This window comes from Dendrobium catenatum, unplaced genomic scaffold (assembly GCF_001605985.2).
Source record: "Dendrobium catenatum unplaced genomic scaffold, ASM160598v2 fragScaff_scaffold_743, whole genome shotgun sequence".
Lineage (NCBI taxonomy): Eukaryota > Viridiplantae > Streptophyta > Magnoliopsida > Asparagales > Orchidaceae > Dendrobium > Dendrobium catenatum.
In genome coordinates this window covers 3,807,352-3,834,244 of record NW_021319205.1, presented here as the reverse complement: position 1 = coordinate 3,834,244, position 26,893 = coordinate 3,807,352, and the positions used below count along the sequence as shown (strand labels likewise).

Below are 26,893 nucleotides of genomic sequence, written 5' to 3'. Positions count from 1 at the left end.
AATTTTTTTGAAAAAAAATATAATATATAAATAATAAATTAAAACATTTATTATATTAATTTCAAAATAAGTTTAATTAGGGGTGTCAATTTCGGGTCACGGGTCGGGTTCGGGTCGAATCCGAAACTGACCCGGCACTATTCGGGTCAACCCGACACGACCCTAATGACCCGTTTCCAACAAAAAATGACTAATTTTCGAGTAAAAAACGGGTCAATCTCCTCTTTTCGAGTAAAAAACGAGTCAATCTCGGGTTGCCGGGTCAAAATCGAGTTTTTGGGTCAATTTCGAGTCAAAGGGTTAACCCGAATCTGACCCGGTTCGGGTTCGGGTTGACCCTAACCTGAAATTTTCGGGTCGGATTTTCGGGTCGTGTCAAATATTGACACCCCTAAATTTAATAAATTTAATATTCCTTTTAATTTAAAATTTGATCAAAATATCCTTGCTCAAATGAAAAACACAATGAAGAGAGGCCCTTGTCAAATCTGATTCACTTGTATTATTACCTGGAGACAATCTCATTTATCAGAGAGATTATTCTATGCGAACGCCCAACACAGTTCAGTATTCGGAGACCAACTAGAATGTGCCACGTCAGCGGTACCGAACAGTACCGAGCTAGGTACCGAACAACAAGTGACGTGGTGCATTCTGCTTGGTCTCCGGACGACGTTTGCCGTCTGCACAGAATAATTAATCCATTTATCATACATAACACTACTTACAGATTTAAGAAATTGATTTCATGAGATCCATAAATACCTAAAATATAAATAAGCCTGGGATCTACAACCTGTTTATTGAATAATTCCTTGTCAGTCTATGAGAACAAGCTTGTATTCTTCTTCACCAGAGCGTCTCGATGATAAAACTTGCATCACAAACTCAAGTGATAGAAGCAGCTTTCAATGGGTAGAATTTGTTGATACCTTACAGAACACTGGACGAAGAGAGCTGCGGACCATCAGGTATACAACAAAAGCCACATATATTGCCAGGATAGAACACACTATGGAGCCGTAAAGCAGGCTTTTTATTTCAGATGCGAAGTAATCTACCAGAAGGTACCCATTAATGGCTATCAAGAATGCAGCAATAATCCAGGTCACAGTCTGCATGAGTAACCAAAACATAATAATTCAGGTGAGCAAGATATAGTTTTGTAAATCAGTAAGAAATGTTCGATGAGCAAATAATTAGAGTGTAAAATCTAAAAGGCTGGTTAATTTTACTCAAAATGTAAGGAAGGGAAGCCATGATTTCATGTAATGCTATTACATTGGACTAAGACTTTGTTTGGAACGGTTTTCTTAATGTTTCTTAAAGCATATTTTTAGTACAAAAACTTAAATTTTTGTACTAGAAAGCTGCTTTAAGAAGAAGTGAGAAAGCTGTCCCAAACGAAAAACTTAAATGGCATCAATCAACCCAAAGAAAAACAGTTTTGGTTTTTTGTTCATGACATACAATAAGAGTTTGCAGCACATTCTGAAAACCAGAATTATAAAGAAAATGAAAAACAATATGCTCAACATATCGAGACTGCAAATCATATGGTTCCTGCTTGACAAATAGTAAAGATTGATACTTTGAATGATCTCCAGTTTACTTAACACTAGGGCATGATTGTAGTAGATGATGATTCATTAAATTAAAATCTAGTTCAATAAGTACAAATTGATTCCAGAAAATTGCTTGCAGTAGATTGTTAAATTGACCTAAGGAAAACTATTTTAGAAGTTTTCAACTTTAGATATTTTTGTACATACCTCGGATGATACATCACCATCTACTTTAAACTGTTCGTGCATTGCTATTTGAAGCCAATCTACCTCATAATCTATGGGATACACTTCTTACTGCAGCCAACTTAATCAATCGCTTACCCTCAAAAACTCTCAATCATCTCTCTCCATATCAATATCTTTATCAAAAGCCTCCTACTTATCAACATCTCAAGGTTTTTGGTTGATTGTGCTATCCCTGATTTTCCACCACTCTACATCACAAACTTGAACCTCAGTCTACACCATTTGTGTTTCTTGGTTATGCTTTCATCAAAAGGGCTACAAGTGACTTAAAATTGAAACAAGTTGGATCTACATTTAAGTCACCTCCTCCCTGTTTCAGTCACCAAATGCTCCTCAATCTCCTCAACCGACTACTCACTTTGTGCCCTCAAATTCACTTGTTCCATCTTCCTGTCTTTCCATACATTCACCTGCACAGCCCTTGTCTACTACTTCTTCACCTTAACGTTCTGTAGCTTCCACCTCCAACTCCCCTTTGACCTCTTACAGCCCTTCCCACGGTTCCAGCTAGGGGTGTCAATTTGGGTCGACGGGTCGGGTTCGAGTCAAACCCGAGTTGACCCGGATCTAAACGGGTCAACCCGAACCAGACCCGTTTTTGCAAACGGGTCGGATATTTCAACCCGGACCCGACCCGGCCGGGTAGCCGAGTTGACCCGACCCGACCTGCATCCTGGACGGAGTCCGCGGGACCGACCGACCGAGCGACACACCGCGAGCGTGTGGACGGAGTTCGCGGGAATGCACAGTAGCGGCGAGCTCGGCGAGCGCGGCAGCGGGCGACGGCGCGAGCGCAACAACAGCGATGTCGCGAGTGCGGGTTGATCTCGGGTAAGTATCGGGTTTTCGTGTCAACCCGAACCCGACCCGTTTTTTAAACGGATCAAAAATCTGAACCGAACCCGACACGTTTGCTAAACGGGTCAACCTGAACCCGGATTTTTCCGGACTCGGATCCGGGTCGGGTCAAAAATTGGCACCCCTAGTTTCAGCTGCTCTACTAATCCTCCTATTGCTGCTCCATTGCCACTCGAGCAGTCTAGATACCATATGGTTACTAGTCTTCAAACAGGCGCACTTAAACCCAAAGCTATTTTACACTGCAGCATACCATTGTTCCTGATGCTCCTACCTGTTTTTCTCAAGCAAATAAGCATGATGTTTGGAGAACAGCAATGTCAAAAGAGTTTAAAGCACTCCAAAAGCAAGATACTTGGTATTTAATTCCTCGCAATCCTAATCAGAATGTACTGGGCTGTAAGTGGCTATTTAAAACAAAATATCATGTTGATGGTACTGTTGCTCGCCATAAATCACATTTAATTGCTCGAGAATTCAGTCTTGATTACACTGATATGTTTAATCCAGTTGCAAAATTTCCAACCATTCGTATCTTCTTCACCATTGCTCTTGCCAACAAATGGCTGATCTTGCAACTAGATGTTTCTAATGTGTTTCTTCATGAACATCTTGATGACATCATATTTATGTTACAACCTCTAATATCCTAATTATGTGTGTCATCTTCATAAAGCTATTTATGGTCTAAAGCAACTGCCCAGGCAATGATTTTCCACATTTTCAACTCATCTCCTACAGTCTGAATTTCAAATCATCAATGCAGATTCATCTTTACTCACCTATCACAAAAGCAAGGTTTCTATCTACATCCTTATTTATGTGGATGACATTCTTCTTACCGGGAATAATCAATATGCTATTGAAAAACTGCTACAAGAGCTGCACAATAGGTTACGTATGATAAACCTTGGACCAGTAAGTTACTTCGTGGGTATTCAAGTCCTTAAAACAGCAACTGGACTGCATTTGGTGCTGTCAAAGTATTCAACTGACATTCTTCATAAGGCAGGTATGGCTAATTGCAAGTCAGTACTTACTCCTCTACCTCCTAAACCGCTAAACTCTGCTACTACTTCAGCCTTATATGATAAGCCTGAACTATATTGTCACGTAGTTGTCTCTCTTCAGTATTTGAAAATCACAAGGCCTGATATTTCATATGCGGTGAACCTTCTATGCCAGCACATGCATCAACCACATGTTGCTCATTTTCAGCTCTTGAAAAGGCTGTTTCAATACTTTCAAGGCACTCTACAATTTGGACTACCTATTTCTTCCTCCAAACTAGTATTACAAGCCTTCTCTAACTCATATTGGGTAGCTGATACCTATGATCGTTGCTTTACTACAGGTTTTTGTGCCTTTCTAGGCACCACATTGGTATCCTGGTGTTTCAAAGGGAATAAGATAATGACTGCTACGTCTTTTTTCGTGTGCCATTCGCAATTAAGTGTGCTCATTTCAAAGCAATTTTAGTATGGGTGACCTACTGGGAAGTTACACCAACAAGACAAAACTGTGAGGCTCTTTGGCTAAAGCGGACAATATCTTAATAGTTAAGAGTTTGGGTTGTTACATTAAATGCCCATAATCAATAAAATCCATCTAGTTTATCTTTCTTAGAGGTGCTTATAGGCAAAACACTTTGACCAATGCTCACTAACTTCAACAGGCTCAAAATATAAAACAAACATTGCAACTGAAAAAATGGCTCCAAAACCTAAGTTAAAGTCTTGAAATCTACGAATGAGGAACTTGCAATTTATGGCAATAAACAAGTTGTGATGATTTATATAACATTTAAAAAAAATTAATTTTTTTCTCTGAATCATCATTGTAAAACCTTCTCATGTGAACTATTAGGAGAAAAGAAGCTGATAATAAAGCATACAAAAAGAAAGAAAATTTTACATGATTGGTAACATTTAGAACAATGACAAGTTATCATGCTAGAAAAATTGAAACTATATCCAATTAGTTAACGAAGCTACTTAAAGAGATGAATAGCCATAATGCTAACAACAAACTGTATAGGAGGCTTATAATGACAGAGTAAAATTCATGACTTACTTTGAGACTAAGACTAATTTTGAAGAAACCCATAACTTCATCCTTTGATACCAGAGTGATGAGAGGTATAAGCGCAAAAGGCACCTGAACTGATTGAAGCACATTAAGTGACTCATTCAAAGCATCCATTGCAGATTCAGAAGAATCAAAACTTAGGGCAACAATTATTGCCGGCACAACTGCAAAACTTCTAGTAATAAGAGCCCGAACCCACTTTTTCACACGAAGATTAAGAAACCCTCCCATAATAAACTGTCCAGCATAAGTTCCTGTAATAGTGCTACTCTGCCCAGATGCTAATAACCCTAGCCCCCAGATATACAGTATAGGAAACAAAGTAGTCCCATACTTCTCTTGTAGAACTTGCCCAGCATTCTCAAGGCCTATACTAGCAGCTATTTTAGTACCATAAAATGATTTTGCAAAAACAGTGGTAACAAAGACATTGATAATGAAGGAAACAGCAAGAGCCGCAGCAGATTCTAAGGAGTAATATCTCATTGCTTCCCTTACACGGCTTCGCCGCTTGACATTCACTTTTCTAGATTGTACGAGAGCAGAATGCAAGAAAACATTATGGGGCATAATGACACACCCAACTACACCCACTGCCTGCTTTATGGTATTGGAACTGAGTTTCGGAACCAAAGTACCTGTGATGATAAATCAAACTCAGCTAGCAATGCAAAGAACATAAAAAGGGCAGATGGAAATCATATGTATTTTGCTATGGATGAAGGTAATTACCAATAAGAAGCTCTTTCCCACTCGGCTTAGTTTCTCCAAACATTATAGCGAAGGAAATTGCCATGGTTGCAATAAGAAGAGCAAAGAAAGCTTCCAATTTCCTCACACCATAATTCTCAAGGAACAGGAAAACAAAGCTGCCAACAACACAATAGGCGTAAATTTTCATTAGCCAGCATTAAAAAAGGCTAATCCATGAAATCCAACCAGCTTCCTTCTATAGGATTTTTTATGCTTAAGTATTTTATATAATATTCAAATTATGTATAGAAAACTATGTAATTCCACTGTAGCGATCAATGGCAAAGTAAACATCACCCAAAGTTGCAAAAATCACTAAAAGTTGTTAACTATTATTCTACACAAAATCAAACTTCATTTCACCTAAATGGATTACATAAACTGTAAAAGAACTGGTTTTTTGGAACAGGTTTAAGCGACCATCTCTTAAATACAGATACCATAAATGGACTACATAACTATTCTGGAATCCTCCAAATCATCATAGATGTGTGGTTTGTACTTCCCATCCGTTCAAGAATATAAAAGCATGATTGCCTATGAATATCCCTTGCAATGACCAATTATGCAGAGCAACAAATTTTCAAAAGGCCGAACTAAAATGCAGAAACCTTTCTTATTAAATTCTATATAAAAAAAAATCACTTTTAAAGCTCATTTGGTTGCTTGTAGATAGAGGACATGTTGAGTAAAATGATTATTTCAAAAATTTTATTCATTTTTTACTTTTAAATCAAAATCGTTACATTTAAGAAAGTTTTGAGAGTGTCTGTTGAGCATAAAATCAATGATGATAGCTAACCACACTCAGCTAAATGTTAGAACAAGTAAAATTCATCTATTTACCAAAAAAAAAGTTATATTTTCTAACTTCAGGCAACCATTTAAGACCTAAGAGAACTTCCTACGATACCCCAAAGCATAAGAGACTCTAAATAATGCGCCACTAAGGAGCTGCTTTTCAGAGAAAAAATAAATCATAATGCAAAATTAACCATTTACAGGGGAAGCATCCAAATTAATTTAAATTGGACTATAAAATAATCAGAAATCTTCAAATTTACGAGCTAGAAAAAACAAGCAGCATGATAAATTAAAAGGGTATACCAATCAAGTGCGGTGATGACAACCCCACTCCACAGAGGAATAACCCCGCCACTCAGAATTCTGATGGCAATTGCACTACCAATAACCTCCTGAATATCCGCCCCGATGAGCGCGAGCTCCGCCATAAGCCACAACACAATCCCCGCCCACCTCGGATACTCCTCTCGACAAAGCTCCGCAAGATGCCGCCCCGTCACCACGCCGAGCCTCGCCGACAAAAGCTGGATCAAAAGCCCCATCACCGTCGCCCAGAGAAGGATCCACAGAAGGCTGTATCCCGCGATCGCCCCTGACTGAAGATCTCCCTCGAGGTTTCCCGGGTCGAGGAAAGCAATGGACATGAGGAATCCCGGGCCCGTAAAACGCCATAACTTTCGCCACGAGAAAGGGGGCGGAGGGGCATCATCCTCCACCGTGTCCGAATCCTCATCGGAGATTGAGATTATGATCTTCTCGTCGGATTCGTAGGCCCTTTCCTCCACCTCCTGGTCTTCAGATTCAGAAAGTAGCCTCTCCTGGACTTCTCTCTCTTGGGACGCCATTGCTGCCGAGAAGATAATTGATATTTGTCGAAGCTATTTTTCTCTGTGGCTGAAGAACGAAATCCCGTATTTGTAGTCAGTGAACAGTGAAGAGATTCTTTAGCGTTCTGTGTTTATAATGCACCGGAGGTTGCAAGTTCACCGCTGCATACACGCTGTCCGATAACGCCACGTGGCTCTAATACTACGTGGCACGTGATGATTCACGGTGTTTTTCTGCTGTTCTCTAAAAATTACTCCATCCTCAAAAGTTCTGATTTGACGCAACTCTCTTTGATTTGTTGGTTCTCTTTGGCTAGCAATTAAAGAGGCTTTGAATTTTAAAAAATTATTTTATGCAGACTCCAGAAGGCTTCTGGAGACTAGCCAGAAAGCGCCATATAACTTTTTTATTCGGTATCAATGTGCGGTACTGCTATATATCAGGTGACATGGTGCTCTGATTTGTCTCAGGATTATCCAGTGTCCGCACAGAATAATTTCTCCTGAATTTGAGTTCTTGTATTCATGTTGTATGCATGTTTGAACGCTGCCCCTAATTTTCTAAAATATATATATTTACAAGTAAAAGATAGGGCACATAGCTCAACTTGGTATTTTGATTGGGAGCTTTGACTATCAAATAAAAAATGTTGGATTTTATATGATATGTGTAAATTTGTTTTAGTTGGTCTAAATATTTAAAAAGAAAAGGACTCAGCTTATCGTATCTTATGTGATGATGGGGAGTTTTGGCTATCAAGAGGTTTTATGTCTAAAGCTTATGTATATATGTATGTATTTTTTATAAATATTTTTAAGCCAATAAAAACAAATTTACATAGGCATCATATACATGAGCTTCGAATCCAAGACCTATTTAATAGTAGTAGAAACTCTCAACCAACATATCAAACAAAGCTATGTCTGATATGTGTGACATTTTATCTTAATTGACTAAAAAATTTCCCTTAAAGAAAATAAACGATGGAAAAGTCTTTCGTACTACTATCAAAATCAATTTTATAGCACAAAATTTTACTATTAAAAAAATTATTAAAAGATTGCTTTAAAAACAATATGAAAGCTGTTTTGGGATAATTATCTTATTGTTTTTTAAAATAATTTTGAAGTATATATTTTTTTAATAAAAAAATAGTAGTGAAATAATTTTTTACTGTTTTCTAAAACAGCTTTTTAGAACAAAAATATTTAGTATTAAAAAAATTTATATAAAAAAATAATTTAAAAATAATGTAAAAATTATTTCAAATGAAGCCTAAATAAACACGTTTCTATGAATTAAATTGCACAGCTCAGTTTATTGGACCACTCCTACGAAGACTTTAGCATGCCTCAAACATTTAAGCCGTGCGAAATTGTCCTCTGAAGGTTATGTGAGAACTGAGAAGACCATTCTAGGATTTTTATGTCGATCCCTCGCCCGTGCGCATCCGTGGTTGGCTCGTGTTGTTAAGTGTCGGTGCCGATAACAAAATATATTTTTCTGCTTTATATATATTAGTTTAAATAGACGAATAAAAATATTATTAAATTTAAAAATATTATTATGAAAATTATACAATACTAATTACAATACTAATATTTATGTTTCGACGTTTGTGACAAGTTTTTTTAATGCTTTTTAAAATAATTTTCTATTGCAAAAATTTTTAATTCACAAAATTTTGTAATAAAATTTTGTTTTAAAAAACTGCAATACAAAATTTTGTTTTAAAAAACTGCAAAAAAATCTGTCTCAAACGAAATCTTAGTCGATCTAAAAATTTCTCTCTTTATTCATGATTATAACTATAAAAATAGAATACAACATAAGAGAGAGAATTATAGAGACAGCAAAGCTTCACTACTCTAAAGCAAGCTTTACGTGCCAACATAAATTAGTTAGATAAGTCAAACAAGTATTATTTTGCAAGTCCCAGGCATCAAAGAGGGGTGGCCTTTGCTTTGAAGCTCTTCCTATCAACTAATGTGTTTCTAACTCTCCTTTAAGGAGCAGAATAACATGCATTCCAGTACTAATATGTAGTCAATCTACTCTACTTCACATTTGATTGGAAATTTTAGAACTACATCCTGGAAAACATTCAAATGAGTAAAATACGAGTGATATGCAAAACATAATTAGACATGCGTGTTTACATAGGTTGAACCAACTCTTAGCTAAACCGCAATAGCAAATGTTGAAGTATATAAATTGTTAAATCACGAGCAAAGCTTTAAAAAACAGAATGACCACCTAGGAAAAAAAAAAGCTAATTTGGATGTCATGTACCAAACAAACGTTATAACCATAACTTCAATTTAAAACATAAAACAAACCAAAAATATTTTTCGTTCAAATGTAACGCTTTAGGGAGAATAGGCCGCTCATATTTTCACCGACCCAAAAATAATGCATTGAAGTCAAACAGATAAATCTGCATCCTTTTTTACATGCATCCGTCCCCATCACAAATGTTAAACCAAAACCTATAAAACCAAGACACATTCTGTAACTCAAGCATGTGGCCGAAAAATCACAATAACCACAAAACAATATTCAAACCAATATCTTTCACGAGAACCAGATAAATTCGTCTACAAATTTAAGAAATTTTTGCAATAGAAGGAGGAGGTGGTGGAGGAGGGAGAATGCAAAGTTTAAAGAAAATGTTGCAATAGAAGGAGGAGGAGGAGGGAGAATGCAAAGCTCACAGTTTTAACAAAGGAAAGCCAGATGGGTTCGCACATAAGAGAGCTACTCCTACGCCTCGGTTGCAAAGGCGGGTGTGTGAAGAAGGCATACCAATTACCAAGGGTTTGCCATAGAGGAATAAGAACGAGGAAGGATCACAAGACATACTTATATTAATTGTTCAGATTTATAGTCCACAATAATTCTCTCATTACCTTCACAAGTGAGCTCCCTTCTTGAAACATGCTATTAGTTTCGGTAGGATCTGTCATAAAATAGTTTATGTTTGTGAGCCGATACCATTCTCATGCCACTAACTTCGTCGATCCTTTATGCTTTAATTCACATTACCCTAACTTTGTCGATCCAATCCACTTCCATCAGCAAGCTCCCGACGAATTCCTATCAAGAAATTCAACATCGTGGCTATGATTATTGCTCTAACGACCTCATAGACATAGTTTCAAATTTGATTCAAACATGTTTGGATCACATTCAAATTAATGTTCCTTTTGAATTTGGAATTTGAACAAATTCAAATCAAGTTTTCTTAAAATTGACTTCAAAAAGCAAATTTCTGCACTAAGGCAGAAAAAAATTAAGTGCTAAGAATAGCATAAGATAGAGAAGATTGACTTAATCAAAAAATTTGGTCAACTCATGCATGTTACAATTAGCTTTATTATGAGGTTAAAGCTTTACATACTTTCTGATATAGCATACTACACATAAAAAGATTTATTTGGGGTAGATTTTAAATTTAATAAATTTATTTGGATAAGAATGCAATATTAAATAAATTTAATAATTTTGAGATCTATTCTGACTATTTTTTAACAAATATATTTTGATAGATTTAAAATTTTGTAAATCATAATTATGTTATCTTTTACATGCATTGAAGTAAAGTTGATGATTATTTGATAAAAATAATTTTTACTTTTTCCTAAATATATTATTAAATAAAGGGTTTAGGGTAGATGTATTAGATTTGACCCGCATAAAGAAAGGTAGATGTAGACTTAAAAAGAATTGGTTATAAAATATTAGAAATAAATTTTTTATTAGATTTCAATGAGAATTTGACCATTTTTGAATTATAGTGATTTAGATAAATGATAAAAATATAATTAATCATGAGCAAATATTACAAATTATGTTTATTTTAGATGTAAAAAACATAAGTAATTTTAATAAATATGTAATTATTAATAACAATAAAATAATATTATAATAATTTAAATTATAGAATTATTGTATGGTAGAATCTTTATGATCTTAGAGAGAGAGAGAGTTTATTTTCTTCGAATTATACTTAAAAAAAAAAAAAGGTAGTATCATGCTATTCTGAGTATTCTCCATCACCAATAAATTCTATGAGGTGCAAAATATTTATTAAAAATGAAAAAATAACTAAAAAAAGTGAAAAAAGGGATAAAAGAATGTCAATGACTTAAACGTGCCTCGCACACGAGTGATTATTGCATCTGGATGGCGAACGTGTCCAAAGACCAATAAAAAAGCGCCACATCATTGGGCGCTCGGTACCGCGCTCGGTAGACCTCAGTACCACTCGATACTCTCTGTATCGTGTCCGGACATAATAATTTTCCCTCGCACACTGCGGATGGTGCATTGTCCAACGGTCCAACCCATTAGTGGCTAGCTTGCATGCACATCTTTGATACCTTTTCTAGGTTTGAATAATCTGTTTCAGATTTTTTTGGCCCATATGATTATTTTTTTATGTTTCATACTCAATTTGACGCTCTCAATTCTCAATCATGACTATAATTAACTATTTTATTCATTGCCCTAAGAGAAGGCCAAATTGGTGTTCATGGAATTGTCCTGTCTCATAAATTTTCTAAAAAAATATAATATTACTTCATGAATTTCTTAAGAATGAAAATAAAAATAAAAATATTGGATATATTTTGGTTGCTTCATTATTATGAATTCATAATAATTTGTTACTAAAGTTTAGTAAGATAACTTTTTGTATGACAAAAATTAGATTATATAATTTTACACATGGAAAATTATAATTGAGGTAATTTTGCTCGGTTCATGGCTCTAAGAAAAGTTTATATTAATGTCCGATGAGTGATCACACCTTGATGTTTTTCTAAAATTATAATTTTATGTTGATGATATTTTGAAGTCCATTTTTTTCGGACAATTCTATTTAATCAATAACAAGGCAAATGATGTCATAAAAAATTTGATCACATCAAATATAAATTTTGACCCAAATATTTGAATTATAAACTTTCTAAATCAATTTAAGGTTTCTTTAAGCCATATTTTCAACAAACTTATTGTCATAATGTGTATCTCAATGAGACAAATCTAACAAGCACAACATCTCCCAAATTTGGCGTCATCAAGACACTTAATGCACAAAAAATATTACATGATCAGTATGGATCAACACAAATAGTTTAGCGGTGTGCTATGATATATGGTTGAATGATTAGAATGTCTCTCTCTAAACCTCTATAAATACGTCATATTTTTCACATATTTAAGGAAAATTTGATGAAGCACAGCAAAGATTCCAACTAAAATAATTTGAAGCTTTACTACATACACCTCATTCTCATAACCCAGAAAACAACACCAATGCTTGTTATTGACAGAGACACCAACAATTACCATAGCAAATAGGCTATAAGCTCTCGCCATCCAAATCAACACTAACATTCATTGTCATGAACAATACCAACAAAGCTGATGATTCTATCATCATCATCAAGGTCAATACTAACCATCTCAACCAAGGTCATTGCTTGCCTTCTTGGTTCTTAATCTCTCCACTTACAAGGGAAAAAAAAATCAATCATACCTCTATTGATCTTTTAATGACAGTTTCAATGTCTTAAGACTTCTCATACTTTTATTATAAATGTTATCTTTCACAATTTATGTCTAATATATTATACCAATATATTTTTCAATGTGAGAGAATGGCATTATTTATAATTTTTGACTTGCTATAGTAGAATCATATTAATTAGGCCAAACTTTGTATTTTTTTTTTCTTTCCTTGATTTTCACATAAAATATATAATATTTTCTAAGAACTCCTTGAACTTATTTTGTCAATCCCACATAGTGGGATAAATACTTGTTGTTGTTGTAATTGTTCTCTTAACTTATTTATTAGTATATGAACAAGATTTTTATATAATTTTAAGATGATAAATTCTCTTATGCATTGTAACTATAAATATTTAAACATGCAATAAAAATACTTTTATCTTTTTAAAAAATATTTTTTGATAAAAAAATTATAATATTGATTCCTTTATTTAATTATTAAAGAAAAAATATATAATACATATTTTTTGTCTTAATATCTAGAAAAAATAGGAGTACTGTCACCTTATTTAATTGATCAATATCTTGAAAATATTTACTAAAATATTTCAAATGTATTCCATTCAAAATTTTGCATTAACACTATAATCATATAAAAAAACATTTTTATTTAGTACTTATTATATATATTTTTTATTTTTTCTTAGGCTTACATTTTTAACATAATAATTGATTTGAATTTATCAATTTAATTTTTTCTAACTAATTTTAATGATTAAAAAATATAATTATTTGATAAAAACTATTACTAAATGGCTCCTTAATTTTGCATAGTCAGATAAAAACAGCAACAGCCGTCGGATCCAAATATCGCACGTGCGAGGCCGCAATGTGGACTTCACTAATCGGTGCAGCCTGGCACGTGTAAGCACTAAGCAGCGCAGCACGCGAGGCTTGAGGTAGAAGAAGTAACTGTTCTAGGTTTTCCTCTGAGGCCGATCTGCTGAAATTCTTTTCTCGGCTCCGAATCCTTTGGGTTCTCACTGTTCCTCTTTTTCAGGAAGAGAAGGAGAAGGTTTGATCAGCCTTGCGGTTCTTCCTCCTGCTTTCTTCTAACCCCCCGTCTTCCGTTCCGCCATGTGACCCTTATTATATTTCCGTGATTTGAATACGTTTGTGTTTTTAGGGTTTTATTTATTCTCCTAGACATGTGGGTGATAGATCGGGATCCAGGTTTTATTGGAGAGGATTCCGTCTTCTTACGGACCGATGGTGTTGGATGTGTGAAAGACCGATCGTGTTCAGGGTGAATCTGATTGTCGGCGGCTTGATCAGAAGTTTAAATTTTCGTTTTTGCATGAGAATTTTAGATGTACTTCCCACTTAGTGCGGTTTACCCCTTGTTACTTAGATTCGTTCTTCTTATTTCCATTGCGATCAACTACTAGCGCTCTGATATCCTATTTGCGTTCTATCTTTTTTATGCTGGGCGATATTGTTGGAGGCGATTTAGCTTATCGATTATTCTGGATTTATCAATTTTTTAATGATCACTGATGTATATATGTTTTTTTTAATGTTTATTGTTATATTAATGCATTAATTTTTTGTTTTGGTTTGCAGGACTTTAGGCGTGAGGGCAGTTGAAGTCCTCATTATAACAGGAGTTTGAATAAGCTGATGCAGTGTTGTGACAGAATAATATTATTATAGTCTGATTTTATTATACCTTAATCCTTACAATGAGGAGCCATGAACGTGCAGCAAATGTCGCTCTTTTAGGTAAAAGTTGCAACTTTTGACAGAATAATACTTAAGGTAGCCAAGTAGGAGAATATAGGTCTTTTGAATATTTGGTCAGCATGTAAGTTGTTTTGTGTATGTAACAATAGTTTTACTATGTTGAACATGCAAATTGCGAATTTTTTATTCTTTAGACAGGATATGTAGCTGTGCCTAGCCAAGAATCTGTCAACTTTCCAATTTCCTTATTAATTTATGAATCAGAGTTGGAACTGCTGTAGATTTGGTGGTAGCAATTGCATGAATTTGCTTTAAGAATGGAACTCTTTTTTTTTAGATATGTTTCTTATTACTAGGTTATTCAGTGGCTATAGTTTCTTGTTCGGTAACTAACATAGCTTGAAAACCGTGTTTAAGCTCTACTGTATGACCAGGGAGCCTATTTTAACCTAGTCTTATTATTCTACAGGTCTGACTTTGGCACCACTTTTCATTAAGGTAAATCCAAATATAAATGTAATATTTTCAGCTTGCTTGACAGTGTATGTTGGGTGCTACAGATCAGTCAAGCCCACACCACCATCTGTGAGTGGAATTAGTTCTTAAAGTTCTTTTGCTCTTATATTTTGTTTATCTTTAATATTTTTAGCATTTGCTTGATGTAATTATATCTGAAGGCATATTATAACCATGCAGGAAACAATGTCAAATGAGCATGCAATGCGCTTCCCCCTAGTCGGCAGTGCAATGCTCTTGTCGTTGTTCTTGCTCTTCAAGTTTTTGTCAAAAGACTTGGTCAATGCCGTACTCACATGTTACTTTTTTGTGCTTGGGATCATCGCTCTTTCGTATGTATTTGTTTTTATGATAGAGGAATTTGTGATCATTTATTTATACCATTCTAATTGGTCTAGGAATCTTTTGATTTAAACCATGAGTATCAGTCTTGTTTTTTTCTTCACTTACTTTTGCTGTTCTATATTGCAGTGCGACATTATTGCCTTCAATTAAGCGCTTTCTTCCAAAACATTGGAATGAGGATCTCATTATTTGGCATGCTCCATATTTTCATTGTATGTATGCACAATTTTCTCATGTGTTTCTGCTTATTCATTTGGCATGATAAAATACTTTCTACCAATAAATTTCTTTTTCTCTTTTTTCATTTTATATAGTTGATCACTTGATGTATTTCTTTAATATGCGCATAAGATGATTTCGACTGGTCATAAAACTCATTAGTCTATGGATGAAACCCTTGATTGTCCACTAGTAGAAATTATGAATATGTTTATTTACCCAACAGTTTTCCACTTAACCAACCAAGGTTGCTACCTTGTATTCACATTGTTGAGGAAGTTAAGATTGCTTTTTCTTGTCTACTTTTTTCATATTGGTGTCATTGAGATGGTTTTGATGTTGATATTTAAGAATAAAAGCAATATTTAGGTGTGTGCTAAATATAGTTGAATCAAATTTATGAGTCAAGTAATGAAGCTATAGGAGAAAGTAATGATTGCAGGTTTCGACAAAAAAATTACATCAATTTCAAAGAAATGATTTGGTTTCATGCGAGGAAGATCTTCTATAAAAATGTTTTATATGTTATGACAATGAATGAAAAATTATAGAGAAAAAACAATCTTCAAATGATTTTTATTAGTCTTGAAAGGTCATATGATTGGGTATCATTAAAATTGATTTTTATTATACTTGAGAGTTTTTTAATTATGATAGGTTTACATCAAGGATCAACATTGATTCTACATTAGTGTGCCTTTGCATTTTTTTTTTTTGCAGATAATATTATTTTAATTTCATAATTTGTGAGACATCCTTTGAAATAAGGGTTTAGTACAATGGAGTAAATGTCTAGAAAATAGAGGTTTTAGAGTAATTTAGGCATGATTTTAACAAATATTATTCATACTTTTAGAAAATAAGGTGATATCTAGTTATGAAGGTATAAGTAGCTTGGATTAATCATACAAAAGATTTGATTACGCGTTTGAAGTCATTTTACACTATATGACCTCATAGGCTTTAGATGTTGGCCTTTACGAATTTCTTATCATCTTTTGGAGACCTCATATATTCATCTAAAACTTAATTTACACAATTAACACCACTTGAGAGCTTATATCTAAAGACAACCATTTATGTCAAATAGTGTGATGGACCGGTTGAGCTGGTCCAGCCAATCAACCCGGCCCCAACAAGGGGGGCCGGTCTAGCTGGTGAGCAAAAGAATTGATACCGACAGACTACTCGAAACTGCTTTGCTACTGGTTCGCTTAGAACGAACCCTTACTACACTGCTAGTGTTGTAGAGCTTGAAAGCGGCTGGCTGGTACTCATACTCGCATGGATTGGACTTCAACCGTGCTACTATGCCTAAAAGCTTTTGCCTTTTTCTTTCAAACTATTGGCTTTTTTTCTTGCAATAGAAGCGAGCAACGTCCTTGTACCTGGACTTGCTTCTACCATGCTTAGAGTTAGACCCTTTTCAATAGGTCTCTGCCCTGTGAGCCCAACTAGTGTTGGCAGCGAGCAAGGAGAGAGGGGGCTCAAAGGGAGTTAATTCTACATTTAATTACTTGCCATAAAAAATCACAATCGTGAGGGAATTAGGAAGGTTTTTTTAGAGAAAGAGGGTTGATTTGAATTTAGATTTGGGAGGAAATTATGAAGGTTTATTTAGGATTAATTAGGTTATTTTATTTTCAATATGGAATTTTGTGTTTGGCAGTAATTTTTTTTTGAGTTGTTCCTAGTGGTGCCTAGGGTTTGTGGAGAGTTGATCTACCTCTTAAATAGTAGATTAACTTGTATCTTGGTTTGTTGTGCTGATATCAATTAAATTAGCCATAATCTCATTCTTTCTCGGCGATTTCTGCTCCTTTTTCTCTTCGTTATTGCTATTTTTTTTGGCTGTGCGGAGATCAAATACCTATCAAATTGTTATTAGAACACCTTTTTTTGGAATTTATGGCAGTTAAGAAGGATGATGCATTGGAGGAGAGGCTTGATAATGAAGTTGGATATTTGAAATCTAAATTCAGAGAGCGAATATCAGTAATTGGGGGTAGATTTTCAAATTTGGAAGAGATGATAAAAATTATGTTTTAGAGTTTCAAGCCAAGAAGGCATCAATATAAGGGAGTGGGGAAAACCCTAATATAAGGATGATGAGGGTGGGATTGGGACCCACTTCCAAGGATGACACCTTTGGAGCCACTTCCAAGGAGGGGAATGGGTGAAGGGTATGGCTGGTGAATAAATTTGGATGATGAAGATCGGAGAGCTGATTTGTGGGAGAGGAAAATATTAAGGGATCACAACACCCGCTACACTAGATGAGGTAGAAGCAATTTGGGTGGTGGTGATCCTAGGTGAGAAAGTTGAAGATGCATATTTTTGAGGGAAAAGATGTTCACGGGTGGACTTATCAGGTGGAGCAATATTTTGCTATAAATGGGTTGACAAAGGGTGAAAAACTCACAGTAGCCACTCTTTGTCTAGATGGGAAGGCTCTGTCCTGGTACTAGTCGAGATACTTGCAAGATTTGATCCAATCATGGAGGGAGTTCAAAGACTATCCACCAGAATATTTTCGAACCAGTCGGAAAGGAGATTTCTATGAATAGTTTTTTACTCTGATGTTGGAGGGGATAGTGATAGAGATCGAGAAAAGTTCGAGTACTCCTCAAGCTGAGTGGGAAGGTTGTCAGAGACTATGCTAGAGGGGAACTTTATGAAGGGGCTCAAGCTTGATATTCGAGTAGTTGTTTGAGTACTAAGTCCATGTGGCTTAGGGAAGCATCCTAGTTGGTGGAGGATAAGAACTCCTTGGAGAGGAGTAACCATAGCAGCAGTTCAGTAGTCTCCTACCACACGAGGCACGACCATTACATTTCTGGCACCAAAGGGGCTGATGGTGCCTATTAAGTAGGCACGGGGGATAAAAGTCAGGAGTACGACCAGTGGGAAACTTCAAGAGTTTGACTGAGACAAAAATTTAAGCTTTAGGTGTGATGAGAAGTTTGCTCCAGGTCATCATGGTAAGGACCGTTCGGTACAAGTCCTAACAATTTGCGATGAGGAGGAAGATGATCACCTGCAAATAGATGTTGTAGAGGTATCCCTTAACTTAGTGGTCGGGTTCATACTGAACCACACCATGAAGGTTAAGGGGAAAATTGAACTTCAGGAGGTGGTAGTATTGGTGGATGGTGGAACTACCCACAACTTCATTTCCAATAGGATGGTGGATCAATTGAGATTGTAATTAGTGGACATTAGGGGCTTTGGGTTTATGTTGGGAACAAAAAAAGTTGAGAAGAGTTCGATCGACAACCGAAGGAGCTAGAGAAGTGCTGATTGAGTGGAAAGATCTGTTTGACTATGAAACAACATGGGAACCGTACTGGATGTTTTATTAGCAGTTTCCTTAGTTCCACCTTGACGACAAGATGGCTCTTTAGTAGGGGAGTGTTGATGGACCGGTTGAGTCGGTCCAGCCAATCAAGCAGGCCCCAACAAAGGGTACCGGTCTAGCTGGTGGGCGGAAGAGCCCTGTTGATCCCACTAGTGTGGGCGGCAAGCAAGGATAGAGGGGGGCTAAAAGGGGATTAATTCTACCTATAATTACTTACCATAGAAAACTGAAATTGGGAGGGAATTAAAGAAGGTTTATTTAGGAAAAATGAACTGATTTGAATTCAGATTTTGGAGGGAATTAGGAAGGTTTATTTAAGATTAAATAGGTTGTTTTATTTTTATCATGGGATTTTGTATTTGGTAGTGATTTTCTTTGGAGTTGTTCCTAACGGAGCCTAGGGTTTATGGAGAGTCGATCTATCTCTCAAATAGTAGATAAACTTGTGTCATTGTTGTGCTGATATTAATAAAATTAACTCATAATTTCATTCTTTCTCGATGATTTCTGTTGTGTTTTCTTTTCGTTTTTTTTTTTTTTGTATGGAGATCAAATTCCTATCGTAGTGTTTATATTATTATTTTTCTGAATTGATTTATGTTTTAAGTACTGGAGCTAGGATATTAAGTATCTGTACGCCTGAATACCTCAATTTAGACTAATACTATACGCCACCTCCATCTTCCATTAGGCTCAAGCAGGATGGGCTGAAGAGGCGGAGAATGCTCTGCTCTAAATTCCTACTTTTCTATTATTATTTTTTTTTTTGTTCTTTTCCTTTTTAAACAAACTTGTTCTTGGTATCTTTAAAAGAGTCCATACTTTAGTTTAATGTATCTTCTTGCAATGTGATTAGTATAACTCAGTGAAATTTTACATCCTAAATAAGACCAAAAATTTGTTATAGTTTTTATATAACAATCCTTGGATATTTTCTTGTCATTACACCTAAACGGTCTTTAGAAAGATTTTCTTTCTATTTCTTCTTTCACTCTTAGAAAAACCAAGTTACGCCTGGACAAGACAAGTATACTCGTTTGGTTCATTCTGTTATTATGTATTGTCCTGATTATGTTTTCTTCTGGTTTGGTGCAGCTTTCACAGTAGAATTCACCAGGTCTCAGATAGTTGCCTCAATTCCTGGGACTTTTTTCTGTGCTTGGTATGCTTCTCAGAAGCATTGGTTAGCAAACAATATTTTGGGAATTTCGTTCTGCATTCAGGTTTGCTTCTCTCTTACTTAATGGGTTATCTTGATGATTTATCTTCCAACAAAAACATATGGTTACCATATTTGCAATAAATTACTATTTTTTGATGAACGGGTAAATCTTTTTGTTAGAAGTTTTCTTTTAAAAGTAGTTTCTATGTATTTGCCTTGATATCCTTTTAGCCTTATGCCTAACCCTACTTTTCCTTAAAAGAGTTAAATTGATTAAAATTCAATATAGCTTGAGATTTGTACCTCACCGAATATTAAATATTAACTACATAGCACTTAAATCACTATGTGCAAAATGGTCATCTAGAACTTTGTTAAGCATGAACTGTTTTGTTTCATATATTTGTTGGATAATTTTGTTGGTTGAATCATTCTTTCCGTCTCTTCCCCCTTCTAGGTATAACAATCTTGGCTAAAACAACCCTTAAGGTACAATACCCCTCGTGGGGTGCATTGCATACCTCATAAAGATACCACTTGAAAATGCATCAACCCATCATTCATTGGCTTCCTAGGGTGTTCTAGCCCATTTTGGGGCTTCTCAATAGGCAGTAGCCATGGCCACAATGTGGACATTGAGGACCCATACCTGCACTAACCTGACCCAAAACTGTATATATATATATATAAAGTTTAATAATTTTTTAGGTTTTCAAATCCCAAGTTTCCCCTTTTCCCTACCTAGCCATCGGCGCATCATAATGTTCTCAATCATTCCCCCTATCCAACGTCGGGCCCATACTCGTAGTTCACCTTTAATCTTGATTATACCGCCTGCTTGAAGGAGATTCAGAGAGGAGCAAGGTTGTCGTAATTCCTATGGGAATTGGGAGGAAGATTGAGCCCTTAATCATGTTGGCATTTCCTGCTGGAAGGAGATATGAAGAGAAGTGGGGCCATCGTGCATTGTTTGTAGGAGCCAAGAGGGAGATTAGGAGAGAGGAGAGGGCCTCCTTTGTGTTGATTGTACTCACACCAGTGGCACCACCTTGTGGAGGGAGCTTGGAGAGGTCAAAGAAGAGGGATTGCCATCAGCTAGTCACGCTGCTTGCCAGTGTGTTTTGATCATCAATTGATAATGTCAAATTAGCTTTTAAATCTTCAATTACATGACTTTTTCATAGATTAAAGTTTTATTTATTTATTGTCAAATTAATCGATTTACTTCTCCTTGTTTTTTTGTCTTTTTGTTGGTGTAATCAATAATGAAAGGAAGATAAAAAAACGTAGGTTGAAATCTTAATGCTTAACTACATGTATGGAGAAATTTTTACCATATCAATTCAACACATTTTTCAAAATTCAACTTTTTAACTAAAAATTAACCCTTAAATTCATACAAAAGCTCAAAATAATTATTCAGGTTTAGAAAAAAGGTGAAACCAATTAGATTTATATCTTCATTCCTTGAGAAAGATGGATGGTAAGCTTAAGGGATGAACTTTTCATTTTCCTTAATGTAAAATTTGAGTCTCAAACAATCTATTTTTAAAAAAGTAATACAAATAAATCAAAATTTAAAGGTAGATAGAAATATTGTCTAATTATATATATTGAAAATCATCTCTGTGTCCCCCTAAAAAAAAAAAAATGTGTCCCCCAAAAAAAAAAAAAAAAAAAAATCTTAGCTCAGCTCCTAGCAACCATTACAACTTATGTGAGGCTATTATCATGGTTACTTGAAATGACACGATACCATAGGGTCTAATGGCACTAGTTGGTGGTTGCGGTTGCGGGCATTGCCACTCATCCTTATATTGGTAAAGCCCACTTTCTCCTCTCATCATGGGCCTACTAGTAGCTAGATATATTGAGTCTCATATTTTCTAATGTTGGCAAAATTTGGAAGAGAGGATAAATTATTCTAGGCATCTTCAATTGGTGTTAACAAGGTGATAGTATTGAAAGGTTATATTTCAAATCATACGAAATGTACAAATAATTAAATTCGGTTAACAAGCAATTTATTTATGGAAGAAAGGTGATAATATTATATAAAATTCTCTTTTAGCCCATAACTTATTGCCATATTGTAATTAGTAGAAAAGATAACAGACCATATATTACTTCTTATTATTGCTTATCATGGAAAAACCATTGTTTTATTTTTAAGTTTATCGTATATACCAACTTCTAAGTAGTTACACCACCTTATGCTACTAATGGTTTGTTATCTATGGATCATTTCAAAAGTTTTGCGCTTTTGCAATTTGCACTCTAATGCTTGCTAGAGTACCACATAACATTGCTTATGTGCATGCCTATACAAACAAAAACAAAAAAAAATCATACACATAAACCAGAGCTTGTCCCACTTTAGCCACATTACACAATCATAAAATTGCTTAGTGCAAACGTGTTTCTATGGGCCAAACTCATTTGAAAGCATCTTCTCTATCATTCAACTATCACATATATTTGTCATCATTTTTTATGAATCCTCAACCAATTCATTCTTCTTAATCTTCGGGAGATCTTGATCTATGTTGTGCAACTCTAGCTATTTCACTTATGGTTTATCCTTGTTTTGCCTATTTCTTCCATATTTATCATACACTGCATCACCATAAGTCTATTTTTTTATTTCCTCACTTTCAAGCGTTGCTACTTCCACCATTAAATTCATATGATTTCTCACTTGATCCTTAGAATATATTTATTTCAACTTTTTCATTTTACTTACTCAACTAGGTTATTTGAGATTTTGGTGCCCAACAAACAAATCCACATTGCTTAACCGGTCAATTGCAATTTAATAATATTAACTTTTCAATTTAATTGAAGTTTATTGACGTGTAGTACTCCTAAAGTGGCCCATTTTATCCTCTCTCATCTTTCACTTTGGAATTTGTCCTATTTATGTCTCTGTTTGTTCGTATAATGTATCCAGTGTATTTAAACTGATCACTTCGAGTATCATTTAATCTTCAAGTAATAGTATATGATAATTATTAGTATACAACCAATTAAATTGTATTTCATATAATCAATATTTGTTTTACTAATCTTTAGCTCCAATTCGTCCTAAAGTTTTCTTCAGAAAATCTAACCTTGCATTTCAGCTCACTTATCAAATTATTTTATCAGCAAATGGTATACAATTTGATGCTTTAATATAAATATATTTTTTATAACCCATACCAAAAATATGGGCTAGATATAGAGTTAATGTTTGTTCTTGATTCAATCCTATTATGATTGAAAATTATATGATCATTGTTACTCATTGTTGTATCATACCCATCTTTTTATAATATTAACATACGTTTCTTCTTCATGCCTACCATATCAATAATTATGGTTTTTAGTGATATACCTTTCAAACTTGTGGCAATTATAGAAGAATACTTGTGAATCATGCGATGTGGGTTATGGGAGAGGAAATAAAGGCTTAGAAAAATCACATTAGTACCGGAGAATTAATTAAATTTTATGCTAGGAAATTCTAATATGAAGGTGATTTTTATGCTGAAGTATCGATGGACATATAAAGAGGGTCAAAATGATATTTGACCTGGAAACAATATAGAAACCTAATTGCTAATTTTTGGTTGAATGATGTTCAAAACCATTAGAACAATTTTTTAGCTGTGAGATGTTGTGGATTACTCACCAAAGCTTTTGAAAAGCACTTTACTTTCTGCATTAAGGCTTTGTTTGGGAAGGCTTTCTTGTTGCTTCTTAAAGCAGCTTTCTAGTACAAATATTTTAATTTTTGTGTTGAAATGCTTTTTTAAAAAGCAGCAAAAAAGCCGCCCCAAACGAAGCCTAAGTGTTTGTTTTGTATAGTTGTAATTTGTAAAAGTAAGAAAATTATTATGGGAAAAGTAGATTCTTTGAAAACTATTGGACAGTATAATATTTATTTTTGAAAAAAAATCAAATAGCAACTTTCTTACAATCCATATTTAGTATCCAGATATAAAAATTGCTTCCCATTATAGAAATTTCAAAATTTCTAATTACAAGAAGAAAATTGCATGCAAATAAGAGAGTGGTAGCTTTCTGTAAAGAAAAACTGAAAAATTGCCTCAAATAACCTGCAATCTCTACAAGTGGATTTTATGCTAAATATCTTGTAATTACAGTTATTTTCTGTTCAATTTGATCTCTGTACACTTCTATCCTTCACTTTCTTGATTTACATAATTTTAGTCTGAAGGAATATTGCTTGTTGAAAAGTTGTGAAGTTGATTTCTTAACAATTTCTCAATGAGATTTATTCTGGAAGAAAGCTTATTGGCTGGACAAAAGCTTTGACCTTTGTTGCCTGTGGACCAGGCTTCTTTACTTTTAATCTTTTTTATTTTTTATTTTTACTTATAATATCTTTGAATTTGAGCTTCAAATCAAAACTTTGATGTGCTCTAGGGCTGCCATGCCGAATGGATCAGTTCAGAGGAGAACCTCTCAGGAAACAACATTACTCTGAGGAGAAAATTTCGGGATTAATCTCCTTGTTTAATCTATCAAAGGCAGCTCTTATTTTCCATTGTCAAGAATGTGATTCACTATTTAAGAAAACAACATGAGACCATGGAATTTATTTTTAATAACTAAGACATTAATCTGAAGTAATCACCTTTCACTGCTTATTTTGCTCCCTAATTTCCAATGCTATTTTCTCACTTTACACGTTAACCTACGTGTCCTTTTTTAACATTTTACAGGGTATTGAGATGCTGTCTTTGGGTTCATTTAAAACTGGAGCTATACTGCTGGTGAGGAAAAAGCTTTTCTTTAATCACTTAGGCTTTGTTTGGGACAGCTTTCTTACTACTTCTTAAAGCGGCTTTCTAGTTCAAAAATTAAAATTTTAATACTAGAAAGCAACTTTAAGAAGCAATAAGAAAGCCGTCCCAAACAAAGCCATAATTCACATTTTTTATGATGTTTTTCAGTTACGAGCTCGGTAGAGTTGTGCACTATTTTTATAATAATTTAGTTCTTATTTGTTTGTCTGCTTTTCTTTACATCATTCTTTGCCTTCAGCTGCTTATAATCTAATTTGTTACCTCACATTTGCATAAATTTGATTACTTATCCTTTAGCGGCATCAAGAATTTAAGAGGAAATCTAAAGAAGGAAATCGGTAGATGATAACACGGGTGGATGAAAAACAACATGACTAGAAGTTTGTGTGAATTCAGCACTTCGGAAAGCCAACTCAAACTTGTTGGGGTAGGGTTGAGAAAGTGTTTTAGGCTTCGTTTGGAACGGTTTTTTTAGTTTTTCTTAAAGCAGTTTTCTAATACAAAAATTTTAATTATTGAACTAGAAAGCTGCTTTAAGAAGCAGGAAAAAAGCCGTTCCTAACGAAGCCTTTTAGTGTTATTGCATTAGAGAAAGTGCTTCCACTTGTGCAGTGTTCAGGTCCCAGGGTACAAGATTATCATAGTTTTTAGTTTCAGTTGTGGTCAAATCCTGCAGTCATTGTCACGATTATTCACAGGTTGAACCATAAATTACATTCTTAGGGCGCTTCGGTTGCGAGTATTATATATAAATTTTTTTTTCACGAAAAAGTAGGTTGACTTTCTTTCAACTATTACATTCTAACAGATCTGGTTATTATAAATCTGGTTTTGAAAAGCTTATTCTCACTACAAATTTTTTTGAAAAGAAACAAGTATGGAAGTGTGGCTGCAATATGTGAATCTTAAAAAAACCATCCCAAATGCACCCTTAGATAGTATTGTAGTTTCAGTTTCTTTTTTTTTTTGTGGTTTTGATTTCTCCATTAACAGTCCATCTGATATGGCTTAACGCATAATTCTAATGCTAAGGACTGAGTTTTTATATTATTATTGAATGGTAGTAAATATAATATATGAAGAAGATAAAAATAACCATCTTCTATTCATATTATGAAACATATGTTGGTTTTTCCCATATAGCCATCAGTAAACGAGTGGCTGATTGGCTTACATTTTCCTGCAGTCTGGTCTTTTTGTTTATGACATCTTCTGGGTGTTCTTTACTCCTGTGATGGTCAGCGTGGCTAAATCTTTCGATGCTCCCATAAAGGTTAGTCTTCTATTGTGATATATGAATCTTGAAAAATGTTATTTTCATCTACGTACACTTCTAAGCGACGTTATATTTCAACAGCTTCTGTTCCCCACTTCAGATGCTGCAAGACCCTTCTCCATGCTTGGCCTTGGTGATATTGTAATACCTGGTGAGAAGCTTTGTATTGCTTGTTAGAGATGATGGTTTTAACTAGTTCATTGTATTTCTTTATCATCCAAGTTTGTATTGGTTTTTGTTTGCTATACAGATATTTGGTTTCCACTGATCATTTATTTCTCCTCTGGCCTTCCAGATTGTAATTATCTGCTTGAATTTGCTTACAGGTATTTTTGTTGCATTGGCCTTGCGTTTTGATGTCTCAAGAGGGAAACAAAATCGTTATTTTAATAGTGCTTTTCTTGGCTACACTGTTGGTTTGGTCCTTACCATAGTTGTGATGAACTGGTTTCAAGCTGCACAGGTGAGTTTATGGTGCTTTATACTGTTTATGTTCATAACATTTCTGTTTCGATCCTCACTATGACTGTTCATTGTCTTCTGTAACGTGCAGCCTGCTCTCCTCTATATAGTTCCTGGTGTAGTTGGGTTTGTAGCAGTCCATTGTATATGGAATGGTGAAGTAAAGCCGGTTTGTTCTCTAACTACTCCAATTCATGTTTGTTTGTTCTTGTTATGCAAGCTCATCAATCTTGCCTTTTTGCATGTTTGTTCTTTTTTAATTCAATTTCATCCGGGATGAATTATGTTATGCTGTGGTAATAATATGAAAAATGGTTTGTGAACAAGGACAAATAA

General features: G+C 34.7%; 2 protein-coding genes across 3 annotated transcripts; one reads left to right on the top strand and one right to left on the bottom strand.

Annotated features, from left to right (window-relative positions):
• Positions 1-479: 479 nt before the first annotated feature.
• LOC110110874 (metal transporter Nramp2) lies at positions 480-7,232 on the bottom strand. Its single transcript, XM_020842521.2, has 4 exons — positions 6,621-7,232; positions 5,493-5,629; positions 4,746-5,398; positions 480-1,115 (listed from the first exon to the last, which is right to left on the bottom strand). Exons 1-4 carry the CDS (start codon positions 7,160-7,162, stop codon positions 909-911), a joined length of 1,539 nt encoding a protein of 512 aa, XP_020698180.1. The 5' UTR covers positions 7,163-7,232; the 3' UTR covers positions 480-908.
• A 6,349-nt stretch (positions 7,233-13,581) lies between these two features.
• LOC110110866 (signal peptide peptidase 1) lies at positions 13,582-26,852 on the top strand. Of its 2 annotated transcripts, XM_028696453.1 has the most exons (12): positions 13,600-13,737; positions 13,849-14,034; positions 14,286-14,444; positions 14,875-14,990; positions 15,102-15,253; positions 15,393-15,478; positions 19,939-20,066; positions 24,736-24,786; positions 26,006-26,092; positions 26,177-26,246; positions 26,422-26,558; positions 26,649-26,852. In XM_028696453.1, exons 3-12 carry the CDS (start codon positions 14,405-14,407, stop codon positions 26,835-26,837), a joined length of 1,056 nt encoding a protein of 351 aa, XP_028552286.1. In that variant the 5' UTR covers positions 13,600-13,737; positions 13,849-14,034; positions 14,286-14,404; the 3' UTR covers positions 26,838-26,852. The 2 variants fall into 2 exon arrangements, with proteins under 2 accessions (XP_020698167.1, XP_028552286.1); XM_020842508.2 differs by lacking the exon at positions 13,849-14,034 and having other exon boundaries at positions 13,582-13,737.
• Positions 26,853-26,893: the final 41 nt, after the last annotated feature.

Bases quoted from the DNA above. Each gene is read 5' to 3' on its own strand.
- LOC110110866 (XM_020842508.2), top strand. From the start codon at position 14,405: ATGAGGAGCCATGAACGTGCAGCAAATGTCGCTCTTTTAG. The intron at 20,067-24,735 runs GTTTGCTTCTCT...AACATTTTACAG, and splicing joins GAATTTCGTTCTGCATTCAG to GGTATTGAGATGCTGTCTTT. The intron at 24,787-26,005 runs GTGAGGAAAAAG...ATTTTCCTGCAG, and splicing joins AAACTGGAGCTATACTGCTG to TCTGGTCTTTTTGTTTATGA.
- LOC110110874 (XM_020842521.2), bottom strand. From the start codon at position 7,162: ATGGCGTCCCAAGAGAGAGAAGTCCAGGAGAGGCTACTTTCTGAATCT. The intron at 5,630-6,620 runs GTATACCCTTTT...TGTTGTTGGCAG, and splicing joins GTCATCACCGCACTTGATTG to CTTTGTTTTCCTGTTCCTTG. The intron at 5,399-5,492 runs GTAATTACCTTC...TTATCATCACAG, and splicing joins TGGGAAAGAGCTTCTTATTG to GTACTTTGGTTCCGAAACTC.